This window comes from Chamaea fasciata, unplaced genomic scaffold, assembly GCF_029207755.1.
Source record: "Chamaea fasciata isolate MVZ Bird 193981 ecotype frontalis unplaced genomic scaffold, bChaFas1.0.hap1 SCAF_18, whole genome shotgun sequence".
Classification (NCBI taxonomy): domain Eukaryota; kingdom Metazoa; phylum Chordata; class Aves; order Passeriformes; family Sylviidae; genus Chamaea; species Chamaea fasciata.
In genome coordinates, this window is record NW_027094103.1 from 9,769,990 (window position 1) to 9,793,809 (window position 23,820).

At 56.5% G+C, this 23,820-nt stretch overlaps 1 protein-coding gene across 3 annotated transcripts; it reads right to left on the reverse strand.

The window, feature by feature from the left end:
• Positions 1–379: 379 nt before the first annotated feature.
• Positions 380–23,628, reverse strand: ACACB (acetyl-CoA carboxylase beta). 3 transcript variants are annotated; one of them, XM_066199438.1, is made up of 53 exons: positions 23,530–23,628; positions 22,774–23,189; positions 21,958–22,084; positions 21,420–21,558; positions 21,074–21,183; positions 20,830–20,911; positions 20,309–20,407; positions 19,930–20,039; positions 19,577–19,687; positions 19,209–19,418; positions 18,743–18,913; positions 18,348–18,509; positions 18,033–18,196; positions 17,350–17,500; positions 17,170–17,273; positions 16,505–16,586; positions 15,772–15,917; positions 15,544–15,694; positions 15,280–15,414; positions 14,725–14,871; positions 14,459–14,647; positions 14,034–14,134; positions 13,866–13,954; positions 13,663–13,787; positions 13,275–13,388; positions 13,079–13,192; positions 12,622–12,711; positions 12,410–12,528; positions 12,048–12,185; positions 11,511–11,610; positions 11,311–11,418; positions 11,075–11,131; positions 10,467–10,508; positions 10,177–10,392; positions 9,935–10,090; positions 9,442–9,645; positions 8,869–9,024; positions 8,484–8,606; positions 7,891–8,160; positions 7,503–7,600; positions 7,238–7,358; positions 6,955–7,065; positions 6,593–6,736; positions 6,392–6,512; positions 6,150–6,246; positions 5,887–5,983; positions 5,547–5,682; positions 5,069–5,246; positions 4,785–4,897; positions 4,122–4,276; positions 3,797–3,967; positions 3,153–3,289; positions 380–3,030 (listed from the first exon to the last, which is right to left on the reverse strand). In XM_066199438.1, the coding sequence occupies exons 2-53, from the start codon at positions 23,178–23,180 to the stop codon at positions 2,904–2,906; spliced, it is 7,125 nt and encodes a 2,374-aa protein (XP_066055535.1). In that variant the 5' UTR covers positions 23,181–23,189; positions 23,530–23,628; the 3' UTR covers positions 380–2,903. The 3 variants fall into 3 exon arrangements, with proteins under 3 accessions (XP_066055535.1, XP_066055534.1, XP_066055536.1); XM_066199437.1 differs by having other exon boundaries at positions 13,663–13,954; XM_066199439.1 differs by lacking the exons at positions 380–3,030; positions 3,153–3,289; positions 3,797–3,967; ... (9 more) ...; positions 7,238–7,358; positions 7,503–7,600 and having other exon boundaries at positions 7,992–8,164.
• Positions 23,629–23,820: the final 192 nt, after the last annotated feature.

Below are 23,820 nucleotides of genomic sequence, written 5' to 3' on the forward strand. Positions count from 1 at the left end.
GGGATGTGTTGGCTGCTTCCAGCGTGTGAGGCCAAAACAAATCAAGCTGGGACTTGGTAGAACCACTTTCCCCGGTGGCAAGGGCATGGACATACTTGTGGGACTGGGGAGCTCTCCAGAAGGACTTGAAAGGCAGCAGGAACTTTCACTGGAATGTAACTGAGCTAAAAATCACCCAGTTGAGGGAATTAAATTTGTTCCACGCCATGGTGGAGCTGCTGTGTCACCACTGTCACGGAAGTCACCACAAGCCAAGGGGCTGGCCAGCCCCAAGTCGGTTGACTGTGCCCCTGGTGTGTCATTTTTCCTTAATTTGCCGAATCGGACAAAGACCTCCCCCGGTTCCTGGAAACATTTGCACCACTAACACTTTTCTGATGTAACTGTTGTTAATTTATTGTTAGGAGGTAGGAAAAAAGGAGCAAAACCACTAAAAAAAGGAAAACTCACCTCCCTAGCAGATCACTGTTATATCTAGATTTGTAAAAGTCCTCACCCCTGAAGGAAGTGGTACTACTGAACTATTAAACTGATCACTGGCTAGAGGATTTTAGAAATTATGCCAATTTTTAGGATTTTTTTAAAAAATAGAGTTGTTTATAGTCTTGTGTATTGTGCTTCTGTCTATTCGTGTGCTAGGCAGTATTACTATTTGTAAATTTATTTATATTTATTGTTATGAAAAGAAATTATGTGAACCGAGCACTGTTCAATTTGTATAATGCTGCAGTAACCTGTTTTACAGCCACTAAATTATTCCTCATCAGAACCACAACCATCTTATCACAGTTTTCACACTACATTTCTTAATTAAGCACTTTTGATACTGTGAAACTCATGCCTTTTAAAAAATTCAGAGACCAAATATTGCCACTGTACCTTTCATAATAGTCTTTGCTAATTAACTAAAAAAACCCCTGATTCTAATGTAGCTTTTTAAAATATTTTTCAAACCCTGCTTTGTACTTGTTAACATACATTGCAAATAATGTGAGGAAACATCTGAAATATGTTGGAACTTAGCATTTAGTCTAGTTATACCTCTATGAGCAAAAAGTGATATTTATATCTTGGGTTTTGTCGGTTCCTGTGCATTCAGAGAATTTCCCGGTGCTGTATCCAGGTGCTCCCAGGCTTTTCTCTCCCACACCCATCCATGGATTAAAGCTGGAGGGTGCAGGATGCTGGAGTGGCCCCAAAGGGCACTTTCTTGCTTGAAAACATGAAGATCAGGGGCTTGGAAACATCTGTGCCTGTATCCTCCCAGTGCATCCCTCCATGGCAACCTCTTCCAAAGGGCACCATGATGCTCCACGTGATAATTTATTGTCCAAGGACAAATGTGATGAATGATCCTTTGCTGTGACTGGTGTCACCTACAATGTCTTTGCTTTTTTTAAATAAACATTTCTTAGCACTACGCCTGGGGCATTCTGGATGTGCTGTGTGGTGCCTGCTCTGGTGTCACTGTGCCTGCTCTGGTGTCACACTGGGCTTCCCCCGGCTTCATTCCCTTTACAGACCCTATGGCCAAGTTGAAGGTGGATCCTTGGCTAAAATCCTCCACGAGAATAGGAGTTTACAGGTATTTACTGCAAAAGTTTACAGGTATTTACTGTAAGAGTTCCTCTTCTGTGGTGTCACCCTGTCCCTGAAATCCTCAGAAATGCCTGGAAAAGCTCTGGAGTGAGAAGAGGGGCTGGCAGGAGGGATGCTCAGAGCTGACCCACCCCAAACAGGTCCTGTGCCACAGGGAAGGAGCTGCCCAGTGCCAGAGACACCAGGCCCTGCTCAGGACAATGACAGAAGACACAGAGCTCAGGGAGTTCCCTGGAGCTGAGCTCAATTTATTGCCTGTCAGCAGTGACACCTTCCAGCCAGGAAGCAACTCACAAGACCCTTCCCATCCCCATCCCAGGACAGGGAGACCTCCCACAGACTCTGTGAGATCCCCCAGCCCAGTCCCAGGAGGTGTCCAACACCTTCACCTCAGGGCAATACCAGCACTGCACTTGAGCCAGGTGTCCCACCTTCCACCCATCCCACCTCCTCCTTTTGAGCCCAAAGTAAATCTGTGCTGGGGAAATGACACAGCCAGAGACACTGGAGAACTTTGAATTTTCCCTCCATGACCAAGATGATCAAAGGCTACCTGAGCAGTAGGGTACAGGTCTGAGCAGGTGACAGCTCTCCCTGGCTCTGCTACTTCCAAGGAGGAACCAGGTCACTGGAGCCAGAAAGGACACGAGATGGGCGAGAGGAACAGTCAGGTCGGCCAAACCCTGGTGAATCCTTGGACATTCCCACAGGAACAGCTCCCAGATTAGCTCACTCAGGTCTTTCCTGGGCCATCAGCTACTTAAGGCCACATCTACTCTTTGCCCCACAGCGATGGGAAGGATGACAGAAATTGCTCCTCAGAGTTTATAAAGCATCACTTGGAGGCTGTTTCTCATTTCCTGTTCTTGGTGCTTGGTCTTGGTCAGCTTGAACCCAGCCAGACAGACACTGGCCCTGGCCAGAGGGTCTGTCCAGTCTCATGAGATGTGTCTGACCTGGTGCTTGTTTGAAAGGCCAAGGCCAGGGTTGGCAACTAAAACAGGAAAATAGTTTGGATTCTTTTTAAAACCAAGTTCTGCACCAGGTCCAGATTCCAGGCTTGGCTCAGGACAAGTTCATCTTCTGCCAAGCTGCCCCTCTGGCAGCAGCCCCAGTGCCAGAGGGGACTCTGCATGGACAGCAAGACCATCTCCACGGCATAAAATACTTAAAAGCATTGGTGTCCTTTTTTTAGGCACATGAGCAAGAATCCAAGGCTTCAGTTCAAGTGCTGAGGAACCAGGTGGGCAGGTGAGGTCTGGTCGTGTCCTGGTGTTTCTCCTACCCCGTGGTGATTTTCCAGCTCAGGAGGGGTCATCAGTGTCCACCCTGGACAGGAGATGGGCGACCTGGGCCTTCTGTGGCCCGGTGATGTGCTGAGCCATCTGCACCATGCAGTCCATGGTCAGCTCGGGGTTGGTCTGGAGCAAGCTGCAAGGCACAGGGAAATTTCCTGAGAGGCCAAAGTGAGAACTGCCCGGTGTCCACCACCTGCTGTTCCCATCCCAGGGATCAGCATGGCCCTCCTCATCCCAGCTCCCACAGGCCCTCACCTCCGGATGTGCTTGAGGATGTAGTCTCGCTTCAGGTACTTGATGTTCTCCCTGATGGCCGACTGGGTGCCGTCCTCCTCCTGCATGTGCTTCTCCAGCCACTCCACCACCACCTGGTTGTTGTCCCAGAGGTAGCCCTGGAGAAAACAGCACTGTGGGAAGGGGGTCCTGCTGCCTGCACAGCCTGAGTCCCCCCTTCCTCCTGGAACCTCAACTCCAAGCTGTGGGATTTTTCTTCCCTGTCCTGCACCTATGTGCAAACCATTTTAGAAAGCAAAAAGGTAAGACATGGTTCCTTTGCATGTCCTGCTCCCTAAGGCAGGCATAGCCGTGTGTGTGTCATTTGAGGGCAGCTCAAATGCTAAAACCCCCACTTTCGCCCTGGGAAGCCCTGTCATGGCAGAAAATGTTTATCTGGGGACCACTCTGCCATCGCTGAGCACCAGCACCCAACTGGAGTCACCTCATCTGAACAGCCAGCCCCAGCCCAGAGCTGCTTCACCACCCATCCTCACACAGTCCCACCACACACTGAAACCCTCAAAGAGGCACCACTGAAATGTGTGAATGATGGCAGAGTGAGGTGAGATCCCTCGGGATGCCCTGGCTGTGGAGGTGCCTCAGGAAGCCGGGGCTGGGGGTACCTTCTCAGCTCCCTCTGTTTCCATGAACCAGCGCCGCAGCATGGACTGGATGTGGATGTGGCTGAGCTCGCTGTTGGCCTTCAGCACCTCCCCCTTCACCGTCTCCTCCAGCAGCAGCCGCCGCAGCCGCCAGTAGAGGAAGGAGCGGGCGCTCTTCCACTCCAGGATGTCCTGGGGAAACCGGAGCACGGCCCGGGTTTGCCGGCGGCTGCTCGCTCCCAGCTCCGGCGGGATGAAGGGCAGAGAGCAGCCCCGGGGCCGAGATGTCACTGGGAAGGGATTTTCCCCCCACCTTTGCCTGTCACCTCCCCTGTGCGCGGCTCACCGTGATGACCCCTTTCTCCTGCATGCGGCCCGGGGTGTCGTGCAGGTCCGCGAAGCGCACGGCCACCTGGTGGTACACGGGCAGCAGCAGCTCCTCCCGCGCCTTCAGCTGCTTATCCAGCTGCTTGCGCTGCGCCTCCGACAGCTCGGGGGTCCCTGCGGGACACAGCGGGCTGAGCAGCCCCCCAGTGATGCCACCAGGGTGTCCCCTCTGTGCTCCCACATCAGCCACCAGTGCTCTTTCCTTGGCACACCGACACCAGAGGCACACAAGCCATGGCAACAAAGAGATCACACCACACTCAGTGCTCGCCACGAGAGGGGAGGTGGCATTTGCAAGGACTTTGTGGGACCATGTCGTAGCAGGCTGGAGGGGCACGGAGGCAGGGAGCTCCCAGTACATCAGGAACCAATTCAATGTGGCCATGGCCATCCTTCATCTCAAAGCATGGGAGAAGACCCCAGCCTCATTTTAACTCAGTGACAGAGTCCCCAGGAGATACAAGTGTTCTAAAGCACCACAACATCCTCTCAGCTCCAACAGAAAAGACATAAAAGGTTTTCCCAAAGGACACTAAAGGACTCCTGGTGGCTGCCACCAGCTTGAGCCTCATGTTTAACTTACCACTACCCATGTCCACAACCCAAAACTCCCTTTCCTTACCCAGCTGTTCAACAAGCTTGGCATAAACTGTATCAATCCTTCTCATTGTCTTCACCAAATCCTTCTTTCTGAACTTGATCTCCACTGTTCCTCCAGGCTCCAAAATGCCTCCCCTGGAAGGGGAAGTTGGGTAAAACAAGGACTGGTCTGCACGGGAGAATAAATCCTAGGACAAGATGTCCAGGCAGCTGACACACAGAGGTGTTTTGGGTGGCACACACAGGTGTTCTGGGTGACAAACACAGGTATTTTGGGTGACACACACAGGTGTTCTGGGTGCTGACCTGCTCTCCTTGTCGGCGTAGAGCTCCACGTGCAGGGGGTTGATGGTGGAGTCGATGACCACCCAGGAGCCGCCGCGCAGCTCCGCGTGAGGGGGGATGTACACCAGCACAGGCTGCTTGAAGTCCCGCAGGCTGTCCACGATGAAGGCGCCAAACTTCAACATCTGGTCGTACATGTCTGAAAGCCAAAGAGACTCAGGGGTTGGGTGCCCCAATTGCCACTGCCCCAACCACCTCCCAGCTGCCCAAAGCCACCTTCTCTATTGCAGAGACAAAGCACTCTACAAAACCAGCCAGCAGGAAGCCACCAACCCCTGGGACCTCTGCCCTGTGATGCCCCATGACCTCCCGAACCGAACCCCACATCCCAGACTGGTGCATACCCTGGTAGGCTGGGCCACCCCAGGACCCTGTGGGGTGGCAGGGGTGACAGAGGTTTGTCACACCACAGGAATATGGGCATCCCAAGCACAGGTACCTTTCATGCCGCTGGAGAAGCCTCTCCAGTTGGCAAAGATCATCAGAGGGAGGTGTTCCCGGTTGAAGTCCCGAATTGCCTGGGCTGTTTTAAAAGCAGAGTCTGGGAACCAGACCTGTCCAGCCTGCTGGATTATCTGGAAAAGACAGTGAGCAGCTGAGACTGGGCTAATTCTTCCTGGCATGAAACACCTGGGAGAAAACAGGCTGCCCCAGCACCTTTGATTTCACCTGAATTAAATAAAATTGAGACATGCCCAAGGATCACATTGAGTTATTCCTCCTCCCTTCCCTCCAGCCTCCTCTCAGATGCCACCTGGCCCCAGCTGTACCCTACTCACCTTTGCCTCTGAGTCCAGGTTGGCAGGGTCAGCAGGTATTGTCACCTCCACGGTGCGGGTCTCAACAGCAATGACGCCCACAGGGAGACCTCCCAGCCTATGGCAGGGCAGGGTGGGCTCAGCAAGGCCAGCTCCCCTCTACCCCAGCCCCATCAGAGAGCTGTTCCCACTCCACACTCCCAAAAGCAGTGCCACAGCCGAGGTTTGAAGGCGAGGGGGCACAGGTGCAGGATCCCAGCTCCATCCCCTGCTCCAGGCAGTACCTCGCTCTGCCAACCACAACGGTCTGAGCCCACGGCTTCATGATCTCCATGAAGCTGCCCTGGTCGAAGAAGCCACTCTGCCAGGTCCCTTTGCGAGCTGTGGAGCACAGGAAAACACGGAATGGTGCAAGGGCAAGCACTGAAGGATTCCTGAGCACCAACTGACAGTCAAGAGCATCTTCTGCACCTACAGGATGCATTTGAGAGCAGTGCTGCAGAGGCCTTGGGTTGTTCTCACTTACTTGGATGGGGTCTCCCAGCCAGCATCCACCTGGGGTCATAGGGGACTTTGGAAGGGACAAAATCAATTTCTCTTTCAACAGGGTCACTTATGGCAATGACAGGCACTGGGCTCTGATTATCCTGTAAGGGAGACCCCAAGGGTGGGTTACCAGCCAGATATGGGTGACATCCCCCACCTCCACACTGCAGCACCCTCCTACCTTGGGTATGTATGAGAGCCACTGCAGGATGGTGTAGACCCCCTCAAAGTCATCTGGGACAGTGACATGGGAAACGCCATTGTTGTGCATGATCTGCACTCCTCCCAGCTGGTTGTTGGATGTGTAAACCTCCCGTCCCAGCACCTAGACAGAGTTCCCAAGGGAAATACATGGGGCTCTGCTGACACATGAGCTGCTCCCTCACTCTGTTTGTCAAACCTCCGCACAGGCAGATTTCCTCTGGGCTGAGGCTGAATTTCCACCTCTGTCCAGGCTGATGTTCCATGGGACAGGGAAGGAGCCCACACAGTTAGAGGTGGGAAGAACAGTGCCATGGAGGACACGCAGCCAGCGCTTGGTACCTTGTTGAGAGCTGTGACACCCGTGAGGATGATGTGGGAGTTCTCCACCTGGATGACACGCTGGCCCAGCCTCACCAGGTAGGCACCGATCCCGATGGCACGACAGGTCACCTGGGCACACACAAAGGGACACCTGGGATCACTGGGGCTGCAGCACAAACCACGAGCACCTGGAGATGATGCTGTGAAGGGTTCAACCTCCTTGTTGCCTCACTGTAACAGTGACGTTAAGAGCCAGCAGGAGAGAGGGGAGGAGCAGAGAGGGGAAGGGCCCCAGCTGTACCATGCTGATGGTCACTATTTCGTCGTAGGCACGGGAGGACTCCCCAGCAATGGTACCAGCAGCTCTCAGGTTTTCCACCCCAAATCCGTTGTCCTTCCCAATGATGTCCAGCAGGACATACCTGCAGGGAAAGTGGAGCTGTGGTGTGGGAAGCACTCACCTGCATGATATGCCTGGCAGGATGCTGAGGTGGGAGCTGCATCCTGGTGGGGTGCAGGGCAGAGCTTGGGGCGGTTCCATGTGTCTCATGGCATATGGGACTCACCTGGACTCGCCGTCTTCCTCCACATGCTCACAGCGCACTGAGTTCATGGTGCTGATCTTTGTGTAGTCCTGGGGAGTCAGGTACAGGTACCTGAATCCCTGCAAGAGAAGGATGAGTTGTGGAGCCCCCCACACACTTGCTGCCTTTCCCACAGCATGCTGTGCAGCAGCTCAGGGACCAGAGCTGCACAGAGCAGCCATGCCAGCACTGGCATCTCCACCTCCACCATCTGGGAGAAGCCAAAGGAACCATCCCTATGGTGCTGGGTGCAGGTGTGGCCTCATCCCCTGCTCTGATCCCACAGTTTGACATCCCAGTTTAGCTCAGGTCATCTCCCCTCCCTAGATAAACCCTCTGTTTTCTCCTGTGCTGGGAGGTGCCCACACACCTTGTGGGGCTCGGCTGGGTCCACCCAGGCCACCTGGAACATGTGTTTGATCTCGTCAGCGAAGCCGATGCGGGCGCCGCTGTTGGCGGCGATGTAGATGCGGGGGATGCCCTCGGCCCGTGCCAGCTCCGAGGCCCTCAGGAACACCAGGTCCTCCTCAGGCCCAAAGGAGCCAATCTTGTGCGTGATGTCATTGCAGATGAGCACAATGTCCCGGCCTTTGGGGTACTCGGGGGTCTTCAGCTTCATTTTGAAAGCAACCATCCCCACCTGGCTCGAAACAGCACAAGGTTACAGGGCAGAATCCTCCAGAGAATCACAGAGTCCCAGAATCATTTACAGATTCACAGAATTAACTGCGTTGGAAAAGACCTCCAAGATCATTGAGACCAATGATTGACCAATCACCACCTTGCCAACTAGACCAGAGCACTGAGTGTCACGTCCGAGAGACACAAGGGCTGAGCTGCAGGTGGCATTAACCATCAGACAAAACGGTTGAGCAGCATCTCCCAAGCTTTAAACACAGGCAGACTAAGCCACCAGCCATTCCCACTGTTTCCCCTGCCCAATTCCAAGTCATTCCCTGCTACCTCATTCCCTCCAGGGACCCTGTTCATCTGCACGAGGTGCCCCTGTGAGTCCAGGACCAGCTCAGTGTAGGTCAAGATGTCCTTGGGATACAGGTCTGAGGAGCCCCACAGCTTGAAGAGAGCCTGTGGAGACACAGCACATGGCTTGGAATGGTTTGGCTTGGAAGAGACCTTAAAGACCATCTAGTTTCAGGAGTTCCAAGAGCTAGGAATTGGTTTAGAAATGTCTCATATAACCAGAAATGTCGGGGCTTGGGCTCTTTTAGTTTTCTCATTTGACAGCCCAAGGAGAGGGACATTTTCCTCAGGTGAGAATATTCAGGGAGGGTGAGGATGAAGAGCAAACACAGTAATTTGGAGCCTCTTTCTGCTCAGCCAGACTCACCTGCCTGATCATCTCTGGGAAGTCGTACACATAGGTGGTGCCCAAGGACTGTGCCTGGAACCTCTTGGCCTGAAGCAAGTCCTTGGTGACATAGGGGGTGTTGATGAGCATCCCATGCTGTGGCCCCTGCTTGTCCCCATATGACTGGAACATGATCTGGAGAGGAGAGCAGAGCATTGGTTGCCTTCCCCGAATGTCACGGTGACTCTTCTTCTGGAGCACTGCTGAGCCCTGCTTGGTCAAGGTGATTTTCCACCCATTTTTTTGCTATTGAGGGGACTGTCACACTGATGTGCCGCCAGTACTAGTGACACCCTAACAGTGACCTTCACCTCCAGTGCTCAAAACTGCCCAGCGCCACACCAGCACCACCCCAAGGAACCCAACTGGATGCAGACATAGAATGAAACCAACCCAGCTGTGGGAATGCTGTTGGAAGTCTAGGGGCTCTGGGCAGACCATCACTGCAGGTGCACAAGGAGTTCTGCAGAAGTCCCCCCAAAGCTCTGCCGGAGCTGGCAGCACTCAGGCAGCCACGGTGGGGTTCCTGCAGTCACTGCTGGGGTTACTCACGCTGCCAGTGCTGGGGTCCCTCACTTCCTTGTAGAGGCTGATGTCCAGGTAATACCCGGACTCGTTGGTGAGGAAGAGGCGGATGGGGATGGCGGTGGCAGTGGGCGTCAGGCGGATGTTGATCTTCACCTCGGCCTGCAGCACCCGCAGCTTCCAGAGGCGGCTGCCGTAGCGCATCACCATGGAGCGCACCGACTCCTCGATCTGCACAGGAAAGGTTGGTGACCTCAGGGACAACACTGAGCACACAATGCCAAGCCTGGAGCAGCCCTGTTGTATGTCCACCCCAAACAGCCATTTTGGATTTGTTTTGGGTGCGCCCCTTCCATCCCTCCAAGCCTCCCAGTTGGTCCTGGTGCTGATATCCACCCTCTCCACTGGGGACAGGGAGGGATGATGGGGGGTGGCTGCCCATCTGTGCAGTGGTCCTGAGCACAGGGGATGACACAGGAACTTTTCCAGCACAGAGGAAGCAGGACCCCAAGAAACACACCTTGGACGGGTCCATGATGACAGTGGGCACGAAGTTGAGGAAGATGTGGTTGCAGTCAGTGCGCACTATGGTGTTGTTGAAGGCCACCTCCAGCTCATCCATGGCCTCCAGGAGCATCCGCTCACCCTCGTTCTGCAGGTACTCGAAGGAAGCCTCCTGTGATGGAGCAGCTGGCTCAGCAGGGACCATGGGGACACCCCTGCACCCTCACCGTGCCCCCGGGGGCCCCTGTGCCACCCTGCCTTGGTGATGAGGTCGGAGTGGCGCACGATGGCACGGATGAAGAAGCGGTAGTCGGTGGCCTCGGCGCCCGCCTGCACCCTGGCAGCCCCCAGGTAGAGGTGCATCCTGTGGTTGGCACAGGGGATGGCCGTCAGGTCGAAGTTGCGCATGCGGCTCAGCTCCAGCTGGAAGGCGAGCGCCGGCTCCAGGTGCCGGTAGATCCGATCCTCTGCGAACTGCCAGGCACAGCTGTCAGCCGGGGCGGGGCCGGCGCCAGTGTCGCACCAGCACCACCCTCAGCAGATCTTACCTCGTCCCTGGCTCTGAACGTGAAAAACTTGGGGAATTCCCTCTGCAGTAAAAGGGAGAGAGAAGACAATGTGAATAGGCCTGGCTCGCAGAGGATTGTTCTGATTCTCCATTAAAAATAAAAAAAAAAAACTTGCAGGATTTGTTCTCCCCCAAAGGGAAAAGGGCTGGGAGGGATTGATTAGATTGGATTTTAGGAAGAAATTGTTCCCTGTGAGGGAGGTGAGCCCTTGGCACAAGGTGCCCAGAGAAGCTGGAAGTGTCCCATCCCTGGAAGTGTCCAAGGCCAGACTGGAAGGGGCTTATAGCAACCTGGGATAGTGGAGAATTCCACCCCATGGCAGGCAGTGGAACAGGATGAACTTTAAGGTCCTTTCCCACCCAAACCACTCTCTGATGGTTTCTAAAGGCAGCTTAAAGCTATGGAGTGGCTCTGCAGGAACCATGTTACTGGAAACATGAGCAGGATAAAGGATGATACAGGAGATGAATCACTCAATGAATTGCTCATTAATTAATTCCCAGCTCCTGAAGCACAGTGGGTCCATCCATCACTCAGTGCAGTGTCTATAAGGTATTTATAGATGTCAGAGGCTCAGTTGCACTCACCTGCTGGGCAATGAGGAACGTGATTCTCCGGAGACCACATTCAACGAGGATATTTTTCTGCACAGAAACAGAAGATGCCACCAGTCACGAGAGCTTAAATATCTCCCCTGAGGGAGTAAACAAAACCTAAACTGCAGCATTTTGGGGTGCACTGCACGGACAAGAGGCAGTGCCTTGGGGTACAGTGTTCTGGCTTGCAGGGTTTACAAAAAGAGGGTCCAGCCCCAGTGACAGACCTTGGACTGGGCAAAGGCTCTGAAGATGGGCACCAGCTTCTCATCTTCCATGTGGTCAGCTGAACAGAGCGCAACATTGAGGATGTGGATCGGCTCCTCACGGATGTTCTGGCAACAAAACCCCACAGTCAGCCCTGGCCAGCAGCATCAGTGCTGTCTCCAGCACCACCTGGGGGTATCAGCAGCAGCTTCACGCCCACCTTGGTGTCCCCCTCATCATAGGTGGTGGCCTGTGCCTCACTGAGGAGCCCGCTGTCCGATCGGGAGTTAGCAAAGCACGAGATCACTTCATCAAAGTTCCTGCCCAAATAGCAGGGATGGGGTCACCACAAGGCAGCACGTTATGCTCACCCCCTGCCTGAAGTGACAGCACCAAGGACCCACTGTGACAGGGTGACAGGGACACAGCACAGCACAATGGCCTCACCATCCCACGGCAAATCCACAGCTCATGAGATGCAGCTCTGAGCTCCGCCGTGTTAATGTGCAGAGGAGTTTAACCTGGACCATGTTAGCTTTCCCCATGCTTCACATGTCCACAAAAGCAACCTCATGTCCCCACAGGGTAAGTGCTGTACTGAGAATACCCAGTCTGCAGCTATGGTGGGAAATGGAGCTGCCTCTAGCACTGCTCAGCTGCCCCCAGTTGTGGCTCTTTCATCCCATTTTGCTCTCAAACAACTGCAGTGGCACCCAAGATACACAAACACTGGCCAGGCATGTCGCTGCACCCCCACCTTGTGAAGTCCTCAAATCTGCGGAAGGCCACCATGACTCCCATCCGCTGGCTCGCGGGGCAAAAGCCACTGTCCATGAAGAGCTCGGTGCTGTGCCGGGCCAGGTCAGGGTTGGAGATGCTGATAGGGACGGACATCCTGCCATGGGGAGCAAGTGTCAGCTCTGGGGGAGGCACTGTGTGGGACCACACAGCTCCCACAGGGGACCCCGACCCAGAGAGGGCTCATCCTGCTCCACTGGCAACGGGACAACGCATTGCCAGCTCCCGCTTTGCACAGAGGGGAGGATACAAACCCCACAGCTCTGTGAAAAGAACCATGTCCAGGCGAGCAGGGCAGGTGTGTGGGAGGGACCCCTGTACCTGTTGGGGTGGGAGGAGGGCAGCATGAACTGGAACTCCACGAGGCAGGTGCCGTCAGAGAGCTGCTGGTGCTGCAGGCTGTGCAGCTCGTAGGCGATGTACCCCCGCCGCACGTACACCTGTGAGGGGACACAGGAGGTGTCACTGTGCCCCTGCCACCCCTGGGCCCCCCATGCCACTCTCAGGCCCCCTCTGTGCCCCCCAGACCTCACCTCCAGCGCTGCCATGCGCACAACCTTTTTGGTGTGGTAGAAGAACACGGGAAGCACATCAAAGATGGAGGTTTCTGACAGGATCAGTTTCTGCAGGAGGAAAGCGAAATTTAGGGCAAGGAGGAGGTGAGATCTCTGTGCTCCATTTAGGGGGTCCCTCAAATGTGGAGCTGTGCAGGACTGGTCACTAGGGTGCCATGGAACATCCAGCATCCAACATCCATAGGGAAACCACTAGAGCCAGACATGGATCCCCGGATCTGTTCCCTGCCAAATGGAGCATGGAACAACGGATGGGGGTTGGCAGCAATGAGGTGCAGCCCCTCCTCTGCTCCACACAGCCACTACAGCAAGCCTTTGAGTGAGTTTTAGCTGTTTTTAAGACTAAACCACTTGCAGCTAGACCCCCACCCCAAAGCCACCCAAATTCCCTCTGGAAAAACACACAATTCCCAACCTTCAGGTTCTCAGGGCAGTACTCATGTCCGTACATGTCGATAGCAGAGATGAAGATGGACTCAACCTGGTTGTGCCGCAGCTCGTAGGAGGGCATGTGAGAGGCAATGAGCACCTGCCAGGGGAGAGAGGAGCTGGGAGCCTGGGGAACAGGGGTGGGGACAGGAATGGGATGGCACTGGATGGTGCTGGCTGACCTGCCGGGCTCTCAGTGCCACTTTGGAGTGCTCGGCCTTGCTGAGCTGTGTCAGCTCATGGAGGATGGTCGTCAGCTCGTCTGTCAGGGTGGGGTCACGGCCACACAGCTGGTCCTGCAATGCCACAGCCACCATGGCTCAGCTCAGGCTCCTCACTGTGTGGGATGGCCTCATCCCAAACCCCAGCCCCATGCAGCCAAAGGGGACAAGACCAAAAGCACTAAAATGGGCTCTCTTTGACCCAAGCTTAGTCACACAACACCACAGAGGGGAGATAATTAAAGTGATAACGAGGCAGGAATGGACACTTCACATGACGTGGAGCTGCCTTGCCTCTTCCCTGCCACCAACCTTTGCTTCTGGAGTCTCAGGCACTGGCTGTACTCACAATTAACATGATCACCAGCTGGTTCTTCTTGGCCACCTGGGCATGGGAGAAGATGCTCTCCAGCACGGGGGTCATGTCGGGTTTGCACTGCTCCCTCAGGCTGATGACACACTTGTCATAGTGAGCTGTGGGGCAGGATCTGGTGAGCCCTGCAGCTCCCCCAGAGAGCCCTGCAGCTCCCCGAGAGAGCCCCAAGCCCTCACCATGCTGGAACTGTGTCTCCACTTGCAGGTAGCGCCTGAGCAGGTCCAGCACCACCGCCTTCATGTAGCCCCGGATGCCGCTGCGGTACCTGGGGAGCAAAGAGCCCATCTTGCTGTGAGGAGGTGGCTGTGGGGGGACAGGGGTGTCACACACAGCACAGGACTCACCTCTGCACCAGCTGCACCAGGCTCTGTGTGTTCATGAAGAAGACCTCCCGCTCAGCCTTCCTCTGCAGTGTGGCTGCATGGGTGTCCAGAACGTTGGCGATCTGTGGAGAGGGGGGACAGGGTCCAGGGTGGCTTAGGGGCACGAGGCTGCCAGCTCCCCCTTTCTTTACTCCACCCAAAGCCTTTCTCTTGAAGTTTGTTTTTTTTTCCTCCAAAGCGAAAAATGCAAAATGACAGAAGAATATAAAAAGCAACTCACACATAGAAGCAAATACACAGATAAAACCAAACACGCATAGAAAATGTAAACCCCCACATATTTCCCTCACTCATTTCATTTGTTATAAAATCTTGGAAGCACAACTTCAGGCAGGAGCACCCAACTGGCTGCAGTTAAGAGCATGTGAGGCCCCTCTGGCACTCACCTGCTGGCTGGGGAAGCGGCAGAGCACGGAGGTGATGTTGCTGGCATACTGAGCCATCACCTTCCGGATGGACTTCTCCACGGCCAGCGGGATTCTTCCCGAAATGCTCGTCATGATCTCCTGCAGCTCCAGCAGGGGCAGGGCAGGGTCCCGCAGGGTCTTCATCAGCTGTGCCACCCATTCCTTCATCTGCAGGAGCACAAGCTGGAGCTGCTGGACTTGCCCTCACGGCAAGTGGGTGAAGCACCTGGGTGGGTGGCACCCACCTTGGTCTTGAAGTAGGGCTCGGGCAGGCAGTAGCCGTTCATGACGTTGGTCAGGTTGTCCAGCACGTTGCGGAGAACCTGGTGCTGCCTCTCACCAGTGATGGGGAGGGTCTGCTGGGCTGGGAGACCCCCTGTGAATGGCTGTGCCTGGAGAGGGCACAGGGAGGTGGGCTGAACTGTCCTTGTTGACAGGGACAGAGCTCCCAAGAGCTGCAGCTGGCCCAGAGGAACTAGCACAACCCCTGCTTTGGGTTAGATACAGAGGAAGCGCCTGACATTCAGCATGGTGGATCTGCCAGTGTCTCATCATGAAAATAACGTGGGAAAAGTGGAGATTTTAGTGCTGTAAATGCACATCTTTAGTGCATGTGAGCCCCTGCACAACGAGGAAGCAGAGCAATCCATGTGGAGCAGCACTTGAGCCCAAAGACATGGCACGACATGGGGCATGTGATGCCCCATCAGGGCACCTCCTCCATTTTGCCCCCTAGGGAGCATTCCCAAGATGCGAACTGGGAGCTGGCAGGAGGAGATGGCAGCCCCCAGGAGACTCACGGGCTTCACTTTGGAGGGATCATCGAGCTGGAGGCGGGCGATGACACAGCCGGCCTCCAGCAGCGCTCCCGGCCGCTTGATGTACTGCAGCCGCCCCGCCTCCTCCACCGACAGCGTCATGATGATCTTCATCACCTGGGGAGGAGGGGACACCGTCACCGAGCCAGCGGCACCCGCGGGCTGCACATCCCACGAGCATCGCAGCAGTGCTGGGGGTTCCGCGTTTGCCGAATGTTGCCCCTGCAGCTCTTGAGCAAAGCTCACCTCGATCTCCGCATAAACCTTCCCCTCGTCCACGTGGCCGCCGTCCTCCACCGTGTACTGCAGCAGCTTCCCCGCGCAGGGCGAGCGCAGCACCGTCGGGTCCTTCTCCTTCTCGAAGGTGCACGTTTTGTTGCCGATGGTGATCCGGTACCTGCGGGAGAGGGAAAGGTGTCACCAGCCGGCTGCTGGCCATCGGGGAGAGGAGATGGGGGCCCTGGCAGGGGGCACCTGTCGATCTCCTCTTTCATGTAGGTGGTGTAGCTGCAGCCGTCGTAGGAGAGCAGCAGCCCGCCGTCGTTGAGCCGGTGCACGTCGATCTCGATGTGGGTGCGGTTCATGATGACCACGTAGGTGGTCAGCGACTGGCGGGCGACCTGCGGGCAGGGGACAGCCTCAGTGCAACCCCAAAACACGCTGAACAGCGAGGCTGGAGGCTGGGGGGGCACCTCCCCACGCTCAGCGCAACGGCTGCTGCTACAGGATGGGGCTGTGCTGGGAAGACAGGAGGCACAACCTCATCCTGCACGGAGCTGTCAACTCTGCCCAGAGCTGGTTTTACTCACAGCCCACAACTGGTTTAACACACAGCCCAGAACTCAACTCACAGCTCAGAGCTGGTTTAACTCACAGTCCAGAGCTGGTTTATCTCAACTCACAGCCCAGAGCTGGTGGAACACATGGCTCACCTGCCACTTTCATTGTGAGTAAGGAGTTTTGCATTAAGCCCAACTAATTTGGTTTAAAAGCAAGAAAATGAAGTCCCTTAAAAAACTCAGGGCAACAGGGTGTATGAAAATGTCTGTCAGGCTAAAACAAGGTTATTAAGGTTATGAGGTTATTAACCTCATTTTTATGTTGCCCATTTTTAAAGGACAACTTTTCTCCCCTGGGACAGGAGCATGTTCCTGACCCCTTGTGAAGCACTGTGGCTGGTTTGGGGGGAGCACAGCCCTGCCCTCACCTGCAGAATGTACTTCACACCCTCACAGATGAGCTCCACATCGACGATGTTCAGCAGGGAGGCTGCTGGCAGCACCTGGCCCCTGAAACACAATGGAGGATAAGGCCCCATGGCATTCCCAGCCTCTCCAAGTGTGTGGGATGTCAGCAGTGCTCCCAGCCCTGGTGGGAGGGGTACGATGGTGACCAGCGGGGACAAGTGTCAGCTTTAAGTGACCCACATGAGCACCATGCACAGCGAGATCTGGAGGGAGGCCAGGCGCTGGGAAAACAATCAGATAAGGTGCATGGGAGAGCCTGGGAGTCCTCCAAGGCTGGAGGAATAACCTTGATATTCAACAACAAAGCCACTTCCCCTTGAAAGCTGTTTTCCCAGCCATGGGAAGCCTTTCCTACTGTCCAGACAAAGTGATAGTGGAGGAGCCAGAGCTGTGAGCCACAGCAGATACCTCTGTTCCTGCCTGTCACAGTACTACTGTCACTAAATTTGCAAAGCAAAAATGGAAGGAAGATGTCCCAGAAGAACAACACTCAGGTCTCCATTGTGACTGCCCCAATACTGGAATTGCTCAAGGCCAAGTTGGATGAGGCTTGGAGCAACCTGGCCTGGTGGAAGGTGCCCCCCTACATGACTGAGCCCCCCCTCGGGCAGCCCCCACTCCACACCTCTCCAGCGTGTGCAGGAAGTCAGTCATGCACGTCCTGAAAGCAGCATCCGCCACGTTCAGGGCACCACAGACAACCCCCAGCATCGTGTCTGGCTTCTCTGCCTGTGGGGACAAAAACAACAGGGTTTGGGTCTTACCCCAAAGAAGGGGAGTGGCGACCCCAGGGTATCACCCCCACCTGCACTTTCTCAGCAATCAGGTGGTCCAGCCAGCCTGTGTGTATCTCATTGTTCTGGAAGCTCTCCGTCTCCAGCAGCTTGATCAGGTATTCCACCGTGGTCCGGAAATCCCCACGGATAGACAGCTCCTTCAGGGCCACCACCATGTTCCTTTTAGGAAGAAAAGCCCTTTATTAATGACTGAGAAGGTGACACTTGGCTCTCAGCAGAGGGGACTGGGGAGTTTCAGGGTCTAGGGCAATGAGCTCCTGAGCCCCCAGAACCTTCACAGAATAGAATCACTGCATGGTTTGGGTTAAAAGGGACCTAAAAAATTCTCTTGTTCCACCCCCTGCCATGGGAAGGGACACCTTCCACTAGACCAGGTTACTCCAAGCCCCATCCAACCTGGCCATGAAACAGCCCTGAATGAAACTGCTGCTCAGTTCCTGAATGGACACTGCTACTCATGGGCACTAATGTTCAGCAGATGACTTCAACATATCCTTGAGGATCAGGTGGATGAACTGGGGCTATAGCAACACCACAGTCCAAAAAATTCTGGCTTTGACCAGACAGCCAGGTGCTTAGCACAGCACCACCATTCTGGTCCTGTCAGATAAAAACCACTTTTCCCAGCTCACACACCAATTGTGACTCTTCCCAAGGACACACGCCCTCCAACTCATCCCTCCACACTCACGAGATGGCCTCCTCCCGGTTCTCTCCCCATGAGAAGCAGTGTCCAAACTGGGAATCAGCAAATTCGTGCAGGCCCCCGGCTGCTGCCACGCTGAAATACCCCCAGACATTCTTGCTGCTGCGGAAGTTCAGCTCCTGCACCGTCCCCGAGCTGGGCTTGAAACCCTGAGCCAAAACAGAGCAGAGATGGAGGAATCAGGATTGAGACTCGTGCATCCCCATGGATTGCAGCGATCCCATGAACACTGGCTGAGGAGGACCATGCCCAGTTCAACCCCACAGGTGGCAGAGTCCCCACAGGTGACCCCCAGCTCACCTCCTCTGGGTTCTCACTGGTGATCCGGGCAGCAATGACGTGGCCCCTGGGCACCGGGGGGTTGGAGGGGCTGTGGAAGGAGATGGGGGTGTCCCCCCAGGGGCTCTCCCCGTACAGCACCCGGATGTCTTTTATCCTGTGCAAGGGGATGCCCATTGCAATCTGCAAGAGAGACAAAGGCCTGAGCTGCCAGGGAGACACCGACAGAGAGTCTGAATGGAGAGTTCCCAGTGGGAAGGCAGAGAAGAAGGAAAGCTGCCACACTGCTTTCACCTGCACCCTCCACGCTGGGATATGAGGCAGCTTCCCTTTGCCAGGGTCCATCCCAGTGCTCTTTCCTAAATGCCCAAACTGCCTCCTCTAACACCCCTGGAGTGACCTGTGTGTGCAGGTACCTGCAGCTGGGCAGCCGGGAGGTTCACGTCCGCCACCATCTCCGTGCACGGGTGCTCCACCTGCAGCCGGGGGTTCAGCTCCAGGAAGTGGAAGCTCCCGTCCTCGCCGTACAGATACTCCACGGTGCCTGCACTGACGTATCCAACCATCTGGGCCAGGCGGACAGCGCACTGCGGGAGAGGGAAATCCCTGGATCATGGAATCATGGGGTATCCTGGCTTGGACCCGCAGGATCAGCATCCAACTCCTGCTTGTGCAGAGGACACCCCCAAAACCCCACCATGTGCCTGAAAGTGCAAATGCTCCATGGACTCTAGCAGGCTCAGGGCTTCCCTGGGGAGGCTGTTCCTGTGCCCGACCACCCTGGACAGGGAGTCCTGCTCAGCTCAGGGGTCCCTCTCTTCCTTAAAACCCAGTCTAGTTTCCCACTAAAACCTCGTGCTGCCCCTAGATGAGGCCACCCACCTTCTCCATCAGCTCAGTGACAGCACAGGCAGCGATGGTGGCCGGCGCCTCCTCTATGATCTTCTGGTGGCGGCGCTGGATGGAGCAGTCGCGGCTGAAGAGGGAGATGGCGTTGCCATACTCATCTGCCAGGACCTGCACCTCCAGGTGCCGCGCGTGCTGCGCCAGCTGCATCAGGAAAATGGGGGACCCGGGAGCCTCCGCCTGCACCTGGAGCGGGGGAGAGGGTCGTGCTCTGGCATCACCCCCCGAAATTCATCCCAGGATGGAGGCAGAGTTGTGGCAGGAGGTGGGAGGTGTCCCGGGTGGGAGCAGGACCCTGCCGGGATGGGACGGGAACAGGGATGGGGGTTCCAGGCGCCTCTCACCTGCCGGAAGCAGGCACTAAATTCCTCTGCTGCCTCCACTTTTCGGATGCCTTTGCCCCCGCCACCTTCTGCTGCCTTGATCATCAGGGGATAGCCGATCCTCATGGCCACCTGAGAGGGTCAAAGGCTGGGATGACTGTAGTGTTTTGGACCCAGCCCACCACCCTGGCAGCCCACACCAACTCCAGGCACCCCTGAGCAGGATTATCCCAAGTGACATTCATTCAGAGGGACAAACTGCTGCTGGCACAGCCTTGTGCCACTGCGGTGGCCAGAAGGGCCAGGGCAGACAGGCTCTGAGGAGGAATCATGGTGGGCAAGAGATGAGCAGCTGCCTACAGGCTCAGCTTTACCTCCAGGCCTTCCTCCACGTCCTTCACGCAGCCCTGTGCGTACGTCTCCAGGGGGATGCTGATGGCCTGCTGATGCTGCTGGTCCTCCTCGGACCACTGGGCCACCAGACCTGCAGATAATGGCCAGGGCTATGGTCACCACCAGGACAGCACGGCTGGCTGTGCCCAGGGAGCTGTGGATTCCATCATTTCTGTTGGTTCCATGCACCCCACCTCCAAAATCCCCCATCCTGAATCAGCTGCTGCAATGGGGTCCCCAGTATGTGTGGCCAGCTGGGCCAAGAACCCCAATCCTGCTGTTTGTTTTGGGGGGAAGGAGAGGCAGGGAGGAGGGAAGGGGGGAGCAGGGAGGGTGTGGGGGCTGTGAGGAGGCACTCACCACTCCCACTCCACGGCAGCGTGGGGATCTCCAGGGTCTGAGCCACGATGGTGGAGGCTACTTTGTCCCCCAGTGCCCACATGGCATCACTGGGGGGACCTTTGGAGAGGGAGAGAAGGGCTGAGGGGGTGCCCAACCCACCAGCCCATCCCCACATCACTGAGTACTGACTCAGTACCTTGCCTTCTGCAAGGACTGGGCATGCAGGAACCACCCCAAACCCACTGCCCAGCTCAGGACAAAGCTCAACCCTTCTCCAAGGAGAGCTCAGGCTGGGAATCCCACAAGGTCCCACCCAATGTTTCTCTGTGAACACTGCATCAGCCTGAATATTACACGGAAAACCCAGAAAACAGCAGGATTCCTGGGAATGCCCCAAGAAATGAGCCAGAGGACTGCCACTCCATGGGTTGGGCATGCCAGAGGCACCAAAGGGGCATTCCCAGTGCAGTGTCCCTGGCAATGACTGTGAGCGCACACACCAGCCCAACACCCAGCACAGAGAAGCAGTGAGACCTTACCTAGGAAAGCTATCCCGTTTTTCTGCAGCAGCTCTGGCAGCTTGTGGTTCTCCGAGGCGTGTCCCCAGCCAGCCCACACCGCCTGGCACAAGGAGAAGCAGCAGTGGGAGTGTTACCCCTGTGCTGGCATCTCCCACCGTGCCCAGCTGCTCAGCACACAGGGACATCACCCCCTTCTGGGGTGTCCCCTCTGCCCAGCGACTGCCCTTGGCAAAGAGGTAGGAGACAGTGAAATGGCCACTACCTGGACTGGGATCCGTTTGGAAATGTCCACAATCAGCTCCACATTGGCGTAGTTGTTGTTGTTCGTCCCTCCAGGGACAGGCACGTAGTGATCTGCCATCTTGATGTATTCTGCAAGAGAGCACAGGGAGTGGTGGAAGCCGCATCCCTGAGTAGCACTCCTTTCCAAATCCTCCATCCTGGGGAGGCTGGAGCAGGGAAAAATTATTTACTCCTGGATTTGACTGCACAGGAGGAAAGCGTGTGACTCCAGGCTGTGCAGAGCCCTCATGTGCCAGGCAGGAAAGGGCTGGCCCATCTCAGCCTCAAGTAGGAAAATTCCTTTTTGGGGTATTTTCAGGAATTACCTGCGTTGGCCTTGAGGTCCTCGGGGGTGACCATGACCACGAAGCGGATGGCGCGCTCGTTGCGGAACATCTCGTAGGCCCAGCGGCGGATGGAGCGCATGCACTTCACAGCAGCGATGCCATTGTTGGCGATGAGCACCTGGGGGGACAGGGACAGGGGGTGGCAGGGTGAACCCTGTCCTTGCTAGCCCAAGGGATATCAGTGCAGGGGCAAAGGGTGGGTGTGGAGCAAAGCAGGGGGGATGTGTTAATCAGGAGCTTTCCGACAGCTGGTTGTACATCCCAGCAGAGCATGAAACTCAAGAGCATCTCTGATGTCTGGCACTGGGGATGACCAAGGATGGGAGTTTGGCCATCGTCTGTGCAAAGCTGCCGCATGGGGTTCCCTCTCCCAGCCTGCGAGAATGGAATGAACAGCTCTGGGCTGCCATTGCTCCAAGCCTGGCGGACACAGGACATTCGGGCAGTGCTCAAAGATGTTCCTGCGAAAAGCAGTGACCCCCTACCCAGGCACAAGAAGGGACATGTGGGGACAGACCTTCTCAATGACACGGTTTCCCCCAAAGCGGGTGATAAACTCGGCTGGGGAGGCAACAGAAAAATCCCGCTGCAGGTCCATCTTCCTGTGGCTCCTCTTCGCCAGGTTTGGCCCCGACATGCTGGGCCTGTGGTGGGACGTGGTGGCTGTCACTGAGCCCAGGGCCACCCCAGAGTGCCCAGAGCCACTGCAGTGAGCCCTCTCCCAGCCCCAAACCCCTGGCAAAGCCTGTCCTGCAAAGGTCACCAACCACATCTACAACATGACTCCGGCAGGACACAAGAAAATTCCTTATTTGTGGAAGGATGGAAGAGCACCAGGGATACTGCTGGCAGCACCACCTCAAACCCAGAGTGGCAAGAGCCACCGTCGGGCTGCCCAGTGTCACAACATGTCCCTGCAGCCAAAGGTTTGTTATTTTTAGCTGGAGCAGAGCAGCCGGAGAAGGCAGGCAGCAACATTTGGCTTTCAGTTCTTTCTTCTGGATGTCAACTGCACTCCCATGGCAGCCGCCCCGTGCAGCCAGCAGGGAGTGAACTGCCCCACATTCAAACTAGAGATTTTGTGGGGACACCCCCTGCCCCTGGCCCTTGCCACACTCGTGCAGGTGGCACTGCTGTCACACAGCCAAGGACACTGGCTCTCCCCCCGCAAAGGGAGCAGGATTGGAGACATCACCTTGGGGTTCCGAGGAGCACCAGCACGTGTGTCCCCCCATTTAACCAAGAGCAGTACACCCGCCACAAACACCCACCCTCGCTAACCGGCACCTCCCTGCCCGGCCGCGCTCCGGCCACCGGGGATTGCCACCCGTACCTGATGCCGGCGCTGGGCTCCACAAGGGCGCTCACGGTGGGGGGCTCGGGGACGGTACCCGCCACCCCGGCCAGGCTGCTGCGCCGCCGGCCCACCCTGAAGGCTGTGGCCATCAGCTCATCATCGGAGGAGTTGTCGTCGAAGGAGCCCAGCACGAACTTGGCGAGGGCCGGGCGGCGCAGCGCCGCGGGGTTGTACACGGCGAGCTGCTCGTGCTCCGCGCTCGCCCGCCGGGCCCGCAGCGGCGGCTGCCGGCCCGGGGGGCTCGGCCGCGCCGGGGGCCCGGCTGCGGGGGCCGGCCCCGCGGGGCTCTGCTCCGGCTCCTCCTTCTGCTCGCACCGCGGGTTGGACATTTTGGCCCAAACGAGCAGCAGCACGGCGATCAGGAACAGCGCAGCCGACAGCATTCACGGGCTCTGGAGGAGAGAGAGAACCGCGGTAATGACTGTGCCGCCGAAATCACGGCCCCGTCTCCCCCAGAGCTCCAGCACCGCAGGAGGTGTTTTCGCTGCCCGGAGCGGGAGCTCCGTGAGGAGCCGGGGAGGGCGGGGGTGACACGGCCTCGCCTGCCCGGCCCTCACAGCACCCTCAGGATGGCGGCCCCCAGCCCGGCCCTCGCACCGCGGGGCATTGAACGGGACCCCCAAACCCCGGCTAGGGCGGTCGATTATCCCCGTCAAAGCTGGGCACGGGGGCGAGGGAAAAGCGCCACGGCTTCCTCAGCCCCTCTCTCTCCTCAGCCCCTCGCCCCCTCACCATGGCTGCCAGCCCCGTGCCCCCGCCGGGCTCCCTGGTCGCTCCGGTGTCACCGGTCACTCCGTGTGTCCATCTGTCCCCCCTCGCTGCCCGGGCCGGAGCCCAGGCGGTGCCAAGGGAAGCACGGTCCCCCCCGCCCTCGCCGCCAGGCTGTTCCAGTTGGGTTTCACACGTGACGGTCACGTCAAGCACAAATATTTCCCTGCTAACGTGTCTGGAAAAGTTCTGCGGGAGATGAGGGTGGAAGGAGGGAGGGGGACACCCGATCCTTGGGGGACAAAGGTGCCCTGG